The 10,405-nt window shown below is 43.0% G+C and overlaps 1 protein-coding gene across 1 annotated transcript; it reads left to right on the top strand.

Annotated features, from left to right (window-relative positions):
• Nucleotides 1–4,024: 4,024 nt before the first annotated feature.
• LOC135542104 (eukaryotic translation initiation factor 4E-binding protein 2-like) lies at nt 4,025–9,562 on the top strand. The gene is made up of 3 exons (XM_064968765.1): nt 4,025–4,481; nt 8,506–8,697; nt 9,005–9,562. The coding sequence occupies exons 1-3, from the start codon at nt 4,346–4,348 to the stop codon at nt 9,034–9,036; spliced, it is 360 nt and encodes a 119-aa protein (XP_064824837.1). The 5' UTR covers nt 4,025–4,345; the 3' UTR covers nt 9,037–9,562.
• The last annotated feature ends 843 nt before the right edge of the window (nt 9,563–10,405 follow it).

Consider the following 10,405-nt stretch of genomic DNA (forward strand, 5'->3'; position numbering starts at 1 on the left):
AGAGGGAAAAAGCTCTGAGTGAAACATATTGGGAAGTGTGAGGTGTTGTCGAGCAGCTGGAGTGATCAAGCAGGGATGCAGTGGATTAAAGGGGTGATAACAGGAGTGCCTGTGAGTGTTAGCATTCAAGAGGTAAGGGACCATTTGAGAGGAGGCGTTATAGTGAATGTTCAAAGATTGCAAGTAACAAGGGGTGGAGTTAGGGGTGGAGTTAGGGTAGATAGTTTGTCTATTCTGTTACACTTCAAGGACTGGGTACTGCCAAATAAAATAACCATAGGATATTTGAGTTATTATGTGAGGGCTTATGTACCGAAGCCTTTAAAATGTTAGAACTGCCAGAGGTTTGGGCGTGTGGCAACAGCCTGTAAAGAGAAAAAGAGGTGTGTCAGGTGTGGAGGGGAGCATGCGTATGGGAAGTGTGGGGATGGTGTACAAACAAAGTGCTGCAGCTCTGGGGGTGCTCATAGTGTGGCATATAGTGGGTGTGAGGCTATGAAGCAGGCAGTGGAGGTGCAACAAGGGAGAGTGGAGAGAAGGGTGTCATGCTGAGGCAGTGAGGGTGGTCCAGGTCTAGGGTGGTCCATGTCTAGGGTGGTCCAGGTCCAGGGAGATACAGGTTCAAGGGAGAGATGGGTAGGAGCATCTAGACCGGGGATTATGGGGCAGGTGGGCGGCGATATAGGGAGGTGCCACCTTCATGAAGCAAAGACTTCCCTACAGGATGCTAAGCAGAGGTATTGAACAGGAATATGTGGAGGTGTGGTTGAGAGGAGGGATGATAGTGGTAGTGAACTACTATAATCCATGTCAGGTATTGGACCTAGGAGTTGGTGGAGGGCCAGGATAAAAGTAAGGTCATGTGTGGGGATTTGAATTCCGACAACATGCTCTGAGGGGGAAATGGGTGGATGGAAATGGTCAAGTGATGGAAAATCTGATAGAAGTTAAAGATCTGGTGTCCCTGAATGATGGCCGAGGGACCAGGATTGATGTAGTTACAGGGAAGGATTCTGTGTAACGGCTTTCCTCCTCCTGTTCTGAGGAGTAGCAAGGATCGGACCAATACGCAGCGTGGTAAGTGTCCATGATACTTTAATAATAACTGAACACAAACTCAATACAAAAATAACAAAGTGAATGGAAACGAAAACCGAAACAGTCCTGAATGGTGACACAAACAACAAAACAGGAAACAATCACCCACGAAACACAGGTGGGAAAAGGCTACCTAAGTATGATTCTCAATCAGAGACAACTAACGACACCTCCTCTGATTGAGAACCATACCAGGCCAAACACAAAACACAACATAGAAAAACGAACATAGACAACCCACCCAACTCACGCCCTGACCATACTAAAACAAAGACATAACAAAAGAACTAAGGTCAGAACGTGACAGTCTGCCTTTGACCTCACTCTGGTATCTAGTGCGATGGCAGGAATCTTTGAGTGGGATGTATGTGAGGAGTCGACAGTGGGGAGTGTTCATTACCCCACCTGTGGGGGGTGATTAAGAGGTTGAGTGGGGTCAGAAGGGAGTGGAATTATCCAGTGTTGACGAGTGGGTTGGATGTGGCAGTAACAGATGAGAAGGCAGAGATGATGGCGAAAGCCTTTGTCGAAGTGCATAGCTCGGCAAATTTGTCAGAGGAGGGGCAGAGGGGGAGAGAGAGAATGAGAGAGGAGCATCTTGGAGTGCTGGATAGGAGGGAGGATGTATATTATCCACTGAATGAACCATTTACCATGGCAGAAGTAAAAAGGGCAATAGGTAAGGCTGGGTTAACCTCACCTGGGAAAGATGAGAGGTGCTATGTTATGTTGGCCCATCTTAGTGATAAGGTTTTGGTGTTGTACAACACAGTGAGACTGTTGGAAGGAGGCAGTAGTGGTACCACTCCGGAAGCCAGGGAAGGACCCAACGAGGCCAATAAGCTATTGGCCAATAGCTTTAATACCTCATGTATGTAAGATTAGGGAACGTGTGATTATGGAGAGGCTAACTTACTTCCTGGAGAGCAGGGGGCTAGTAGCACCACATCAGAGTGGGTTCAGGAAGGGAAGAGGAACTATGGACCCAGTACTCTGCTTAGAAGCAGAGGTCAGGAAGGCTCAGGTGAACAAGGGGACTGTTGTAGCGGTCTTTTTTATGTGGAGAAGGTGTAATATGTGGAAGGAGGGGTTGTTAATCAAGCATGATATTATGGGGGTAGGAGGAAGAACGTACAACTGGATAAGTGATTTCCTGTTTGGAAGGTCTATCCAGGTGAGGGTGGGAAAATCACGATCAGACAGCTACCTGGTGGATAACGGTGGGAGCGTGTTATTTTCAATCATGATCAATGACATTTACTCTCAGGTACAGCCGGATATTGGGAGGTTGTTATTTTCAGATGTTGGGGCCTTATGGAAGAGAGGAGGAAATGTGCCATACATAGTCAGGAAGGTACAGGAAGCAATTGATGAGGTTGAGCGGTGGGCATTAATGTGGGGATTCAGGTTCTCTGTAGAGAAACTCAGACAGTGTTCTTTACCAGGAGGAAGGTGGTAGATGAGGTATGCTTGAGGTTATATGGGAGAACTTGGAGAGGGTAGGGGCCTTCAAGTTCCGTGGGGTATACTTTGACACTGGGTGTTCCTCATTGAGGACCATGTATGTTGCATTGATCCGATCTGTAGTAGACTATGGAAGTATAGCGTATGGTTCGGCAGCCCATACATCATTGGAAAGGCTAGATGTCATACAGAGACAAGGACTCAGAAAATGTAGTGGGGCGTTCGGACATCCGCAGTGGCTGTACTGCAGGTGGAAAGGGGGATATGCCATTGCAGATAAGGAGACAGCAGCTGATAATGAATTATTGGGTCGACCTACAGAGAACACAAGCTTTAGGTGGGGGGGGGTAATACCCATGCGAAGGAGATGGGATTGTATGGAAGGGTGTTTAGTCCAACTGTCGCTATTCCTGTAAATCCACCATAGCCAGTAGTTGATCTAGATGTGTCAGAGATACTTCAGAAAGACAGGGAGGGTGTTGATCCATCTGATTTGTTTAAGAGAAGCCTTGATACTGTGTATCATGATTTTGTGGCCATTGACACAAATGGTTCAAAAGATCCAAGAACAGGACCTACTGGGTCAGCATTTGTAGTGCAGGAATGTGGGGTGGAAGTCAGGAAACATATTACAGATCAGCTGGCTGTATATAAGGCTGATGACTATACTGTTGGCTTTGCAGTGGGTGGAGAAAGTCAAGCCAGACCGAGTTGTTAATGAGTCTCCAGTCCGTTAGGTCATGTAGCAGACAAGACCTGCTTTATGAGGTGCTATAAACCCATGGCAGGATTAGATGGATGGGATATACAGATAAGATTTACTTGGGTTCCAGCCCATGTGGAGGTGGAGGTGAACGAGGCAGTTGATGTACTGGCTAAACAAGCACTTAGAAGTGGGGATGTTGTAGTTTCAATGAGCAAGGCGTAGGCAAAAAGCCTGATATGGACAGTGAGGGTGCAGAGATGGCAGGAGCAGTGGAATAGAGATACTAAGGGCAGGCATTTATTTCAAGTACAGAGGAAGGTTGGAGAGGGGAGGATGGCAGGAAGGGACAGAAGAGGCGGCTATATTTACAAGATTAAGGGTGGGACACAGCCAGTTGAATAAGTACTTAAATGTGATAGGAAAGCATCCAACAAGAAAGTGTGATTGTTGCCAGGAAACAGAGACAGTGGAGCATGTATTGCTACAGTGTGGGCAGTATCAGAGGGAAAGAGAGGCTGAGATCTAGTATGAGGGAGAAGGGGATACAGGAAATTAGTTTAACGAGTATATTGAGTAGTACGTCATTAGATATAGTCTCAAACATTATGGATTTAGTTTCTCTTTGTCCCTGGCCCACACTCCAGTACAGTAGGTGGTGGTAATGCACCATAATATTGGATGCCAACCGCCGATAAACCCCACCGACGAAGAAATGGCAACACCATCCACCAGTGGGGGGAGACGTCATGTCAATTCTCTGCTTGGAGCAGCTCTTTCCTGTCTGTTTTTGAGTGCGTGTTGAGTGTGGAAGAACGTGTGCTGCTAAGGTCGTACAGAACCTAGTCTGTCGGTCTGCGTGTGGGAATGTGTGGTTAGTTTAGATATTCAACCTTATTTGCACTTATGACAAAATAAAGTATTTGTTTTTATTTAGGAATTAGCTTGCTAACGACCCAAAGCAAATAATTGAGGAAGCAGCAACAGGGCACGTTGTTTGCTTTGTTGTTTTTCAGGTCCAAGATATTTAGCTAAGTTGTCCAATTTGTAGTTATTAGCAAACGCCCCTGTGTTTTGAAGATGTCTACGGGCTGTCAGAAGACCACTACTAGCAAGGCCATTCCGACCAGGCGGGTGACCATAAACGACGCCTCGCACATGCCCAACGACTACTCCACTACTCCCGGGGGAACTCTGTTCAGCACAACACCTGGAGGTAGCTAGCTATAGCTAGTAGCTAGCCTTTATAGGACTAGTTATATGTCTATGTTATAGCTATGTAATATGTAAACGCACGACTGTTTATGACGTGGTTATAACTAACTCAACGGGATATGATTCGATTCTTAGCCTGATTACCATGCGCTCGAGTTGTGCAGGTGCCCGTAACACAAATCTCGATAGGGTTATCAAACCTTTAGACAAAGGACACCTGTCTAGCAATCAAACAAATGTGTTTAGCAAAAATGTTTGTGGTGCAATGTTGTAAACTGACAAAGGCTTTAGCCAGCGATATGCTCATGCCTCATTGCATACAGTGACTGTTGTTGTTTTTGTTTCTGCTGGCAAGTGCCATTATTTGCATCATCAGCTTGTTAGCTCGTTAGCATAGCTTTTTGTGCACCACCACGGTCCTCATACCTATGTTTCACTGTGGTTTCAGAGTCCAGCAATAAGACATAGCTAAGGCACTAATATTTGTGTGAACTCAACCTGCTATGTGTATTGAACATTTATATTGCCGTGTACAGCCATACCTATGCATTGTGGATCCGTGAACTGGGGTGTCAGTCTACTCCGTGACACACACGGAACATAACGATGTAGACTGGTGAGCGAGCAAACGTGGCTCATTTCACAAATGGATCAGAGTCCTGCAACAAGAACTAGCTAAGACGCTAATATTTGTGTTAACTACACAATTGTGTCACTGAGTAGGCTAATACCCCATTTCATGTGGTCACAATCCATAGGTTAGGCTGTAGATCTATAGGTAAACCTTTGTAAATGCAGGCTTCTTGTTTTTTTTGCCAGGCTTCTGGAACATTTCTCACATTCCACTTTTTCATGTTCTATTCATAGGAGGCACTTGGCTCTGTGCAACATTAGTCCTTTGCAGTACATGAGTCCCTGACTCGAGTTCCGATTTTAAAGACTTGTGACTCGACTTGGACTGGCCTTCCTATGACTTGTATTTGCACTTGGACTGGATAGGCTAGTATGATACGCAGAAAATTAGCAGCACGGGGTACACAGAGCAGCGATAGTTCTGTTTTCTAGTAGTAGGATGGACACAGCCTACATCAAGCTTGTGAGCAAGCGACGAATGTGGGCAGGCTCTGCCTCCGATCCTAGTCTACACATCACGCAAGCGACTCACTTGCTTCCTCATAACCACCAGTCAGTCAACCTCTTACTAGTTAGCTTTTCCTCATTAAAAAAGGCAAACTGCTTTATGAAATTGAAAACACTTGTATTGAGTTTAAGAGTAAAACAACAGTGTAGCTATGAGTCTCTCTCTCTCTCCTTGACTATTGTCTACCCTCCAACTTTCCCCCCTGCATCCCATAGCCAGGTTCTGATAAGTCTCCTTTTACTTTTAACTGCAATAAATAACTACACAAATATCAGTCAGTGATTACAAAAGAGTAGCTGAGAGCCTGTTACAATTATTGCAAATAATAATCTGGTCAGGCGCATTAGCCAATTCATTCTAGCGACCATTCATCCCTTCAAAACATCATTACTGATTTGATCTAACTATTGAACAGTGAATTACGTGTGTGAGCCTGTGTGTGAAGGACTTATTTGTTTTATAGGCTATTGCAGGCAATTATGACCATTTGGCAACAGGAGGAAAGTATTTGTGTTACTTAATTTCTCACATGAAAATCTTCCCTGCAGCCCCGCGCTTCTACTAAATCTGAGGCAAATCTATAGGGGCAAAAATCTAGTAGCGACAGACGAGCATCGAGTCAGCAAGCCAGAAATACGCTCAAAACAAAAAACATCAGTAACCAAAATATCAAATATGTTTAATGAACCCCCTAATCATCACTCAGACTTGAGCACTTGGACTAGGACTTCAGCCATAGGGACTCGTGACTCGACTCGAGCAAAGGGGCCTTGGGACTCGTGGTTTAGTGATTCGACAACAACGCTGCTAGACGCATTGCAAAGTAAAATAACCTGACATTATCTGAAATGTTTAAGTATCTGACATTTTAAAAACATACTTGTTTGCATCATGCATGGATTGCATGCCCTTTTCAATTTAATTATAAATATGTTGGCTCGGACAATTTTTTTATTAAACTAGGCAGGTCAGTTAAGAACAAAGTCTTATTTACAATGATGGCCTATGGAACAGTGGGTTAACTGCCTTGTTCAGAACAATATATTTTTATATTCTCAGCTCAGGGATTCGATCTAGCAACCTTTTGGTTACTGGCCCGATGCTCTAACCACTAGGATACCTGCCACCCCACTTGTTGCTTGTCGTGATGTGTTTAAAGCATTTCCACATGAGGCCTTTCACTTCCTCCCTCTTCACATGGTCACAGCTAAGGCGTTGGTGGTGCCGTTCAACACTGATTCAGAGATGATTAACGCACTAGCAAAACCTGCCAGATCATGTTGCAGTTACTTATCTTTCAGCAGCTGCCATTCTGAACCCTCTGTCACAAGAAACACCATTAACAAATTTGACATACAATTTGAAATGCATAATTTGCATAACTTTCAATGCATTTATAATGTGAAATGCATTGAATGTCATGTAAAATATGCAATTAAAAGCAAGGTATGATGGATAACATTGCTTTCCTACTCTGTCTAGGCTTCATTTCCTGAGTATATGTGTGTGTTGATATGGTGGTGAGCTGGTTAACTGCCCAGGTGTGTCCCAAATTGCACCCTATACCCTATATAGTGCACTACTTTTGTAGAGGGCCTGTAGGTCAAAGGTAGTGCACTATATAGAGAATAGGGTGCCATTTAGTTTACCGCTAATATCAATCCAATGTTAAGAGGGGTAATGCACTGAGGGATCCCACAGATGACTCCTCATGTGGGAAATTCTGGCTCAGAAAGCAGCTGGCCGATATAGCTTGCATTGAACCACCATTTTGTGAGTAGATATCAGTGACTTTACTCTGTGGGCAGATTGGCACAGAGGACAGTACAAACATAACAGTTTTTGCACATATCTGTGTCAAGGATTCATGCAATCATGTTGGTGCCATTAGTTTTATTTCGTGTTAATATTACGGTTAATTTGTTGTAGGCTATCGGTTGAGTTTGTTGATGTAGATAATGGCTTTATCTGGGATATCTGGCATTGTTCTCGGTTTGATTAACCATCAGATTAAACTATATACATGCATAGCAAATAATTAGGGCGGTATGTTGATTTATGTACTTGGAGATTATTTTGTAAGGAAAAGCATAAAAAATATAATTTATTATTTACCCTGAACAAAAAGATAAACTCAACATATAAAGTGTTGGTCCCATGTTCCATGAGCAGAAATAAAACATCGCAGAAATGTTCGATATGCACAAAAAGCTTATTTCTCACAAATTTGGTGCACAAATGTATTTAGATTCCTGTTGGAGAGCATTTCTCCTTTTCCAAGATAATCCATCCACCTGACAGGTGTGGCATATCAAGGAGCTGATTAAACAGCATGATCATTACACAGGTGCACCTTGTGCTAGGTACAATAAAAGGCCACTCTACACGCCTGGCAGCCAACCCAAGGCTGCACCCCTGCCCAGTTGTGTGGAATCCATAGATTAGGGCCTCATTAATTTATTTCAATTGACTGATATCCTTATATGAACTGTAACTCAGTAAAATCTTAGAAATTGATGCATGTTGTGTTTATATTTTTGTTCAGTGTATGTATGTAGGGCTTGCACTTCAGTCAAACACCTCAGTGTTTCAGAACAACTGTTAGCTCACACGTCACAGTGAGAAAGAGGCATTGTACCTAATCTCTCATGGAAAGACTACGTAAAACAAATAATGCATCTGACCAAATTATGCAAAATTTCAGGTATGGGTTAAACAAGATTACACAACCTTCAGTGTATGTGGTTTAGCTGCAGGCTTTGAACCAAATCTGACTGCAGAACAGGATGAGTACTCGTCCTATATGGTGGGATTGTGCGCCAATGTACGATCTGTTCGATCCATTAAATTTACATGCACATCTCATACCCTCCTCTCCCCTCAGGTACAAGAATCATCTACGACCGGAAGTTCCTGCTGGAGTGCCGCAGTTCCCCGCTGGCCAGGACTCCACCGTGCTCTCTCCCCAACATTCCAGGGGTCACCAGCCCACCCTCCAAACACATCAACAATGTAAAGGCCCATAACAGAGAGCCACTGAACAACAACATCACTGCACCTGCTGACAAAAGCACTGGTAAGAACATGATCCTGTCAGGCAGGCCAACTATTTACTCTTATCTCAGGCATTACAATGTGCCCCCCCAAAAAAACATCCCTGAAAACAGTCATACGAGATGTATTAGTTTTATGGAAAATATATAATGGTATTTAATAAGTGAAATAAGATCAAATGTTCAGATTTACTGGTACCTAAATGGGGTTCAGGTCATTTTTAAGTTTTGATATTTACCCTTATGTTAGTATTGCCTGCCAGGCTACAAATATTTAAGGTGAGTAGGAAATAAATAAATTAACACGTGTGTGTGTGTGTGTTTGTGAAGGTGACGATGCACAGTTTGAAATGGACATCTAACTGTTGGTGGAATGAGCATTCAAGAGGGATGTGAAACAACTTCACTTACTACCATGATGCTGAAGAAGAGGCCCAACCAATCCCCCACCCAGACTTGCTACAATATTGTCACCTTCTGTGTTTACAGATGAGTCCATTAGTTGGGATTTGTTAACTTTAAATATCAGCTGTATTGTTACTGTAAAATAACACAAAGGTGGTTCAGGCGTGTGAATGAAGTGTTACCCTCTTGACTCACCTCTGGGGCCTTTCTCTTGTGGAGCCAGCAGCAACACTGAAAAAGATTGCTCCAGAGGAGTGGTGTGGCGGTAAAGATTCAATTTCTTTCATTCTTTAAAATTATTCTGCCACTCAAATCAATCTTATCATGGGTTATTCACACTTCACTGCCTTCAAAATACTTTTAATTTTTTCAGATAAAAAGATTGTCATACAAAGGAATGTAAAAAATATAGAGAAAATTTGAGACAAAAAACTACATTTTCACATGGTTTGTAAGAAGAATCAATAAAGAAAATAAAACATATTTGGTAGTAGACTTGTTTCCTAAAAAAGTAACCAGTGCACAAAGGGAGTTGGATAGAATGAGTAGTCTATGTGTATTGCAAGATCAAAGGATTGCTTCTGTCAAACCCTTGGGCACTTTCAGTTATCTGGCAAGTGTCATTAGTCTCGTGGTAAATGGGTTGACCGACTGCAATACATGTTACTTTCAGGGAAAACACTTTGTATCTGACAGAAAACAAACTAATGACCCAAGAAATGGTTATTCCACCAGTAATATAGCAGTAATATAGCAGTAGTATAGCAGGGGCAGCAGGTAGCCTAGTGGTTAGAGCATTGGGCTAGTAACTGAAAGGTTGCAAGATCGACTCCCCGAGCTGACAAGGTAAAAATCTGTCGTTCTACCCCTGAGCAAGGTAGTTAACCCACTGTTCCTAGGCCATCATTGAAAATAAGAATTTGTTCTTAACTGACTTGCCTAGTAAAAGACAGATTTTTAAAATGACGGATAAGTAATCATAAAACACTTATTTTACAATTACAATTTTATCTAATTGATGATACCTTTTTTACATTTTTGCTCGAAATCAAAACGCACTGGTAGAACTTGATGTTTGCTGTTCACATCCATCAAAGGCTATCAACGCCGCAGCTACAAATCCACTGGCACGCTCCCGTTCTTCTGTGAAGGAAAGCTGTACATTTCCAGCATCTGTAGTGTGGCAGGAGTGACCTAAGTGGAATTCTTCAGCAAGTTCCCTCCTGGAACTGATAACATTCCAGAACCAGCAGCCTGAAAAGCGGTAATCATTACACACCATGATGTCCTTCCTCTCATCAAAGAGCTACACTGTCTCTCTGTACT

This window comes from Oncorhynchus masou, chromosome 1, assembly GCF_036934945.1.
Source record: "Oncorhynchus masou masou isolate Uvic2021 chromosome 1, UVic_Omas_1.1, whole genome shotgun sequence".
NCBI classification, from domain to species: Eukaryota; Metazoa; Chordata; class Actinopteri; order Salmoniformes; family Salmonidae; genus Oncorhynchus; species Oncorhynchus masou.

What these genes read in the sequence shown, in the direction of transcription:
- LOC135542104 (XM_064968765.1), top strand. Translation starts at nt 4,346, where the DNA reads ATGTCTACGGGCTGTCAGAAGACCACTACTAGCAAGGCCATTCCGACC. An exon ending in GTTCAGCACAACACCTGGAG is followed by an intron (nt 4,482 to 8,505) that starts GTAGCTAGCTAT and finishes CTCTCCCCTCAG; the next exon opens with GTACAAGAATCATCTACGAC. An exon ending in ACCTGCTGACAAAAGCACTG is followed by an intron (nt 8,698 to 9,004) that starts GTAAGAACATGA and finishes GTGTTTGTGAAG; the next exon opens with GTGACGATGCACAGTTTGAA.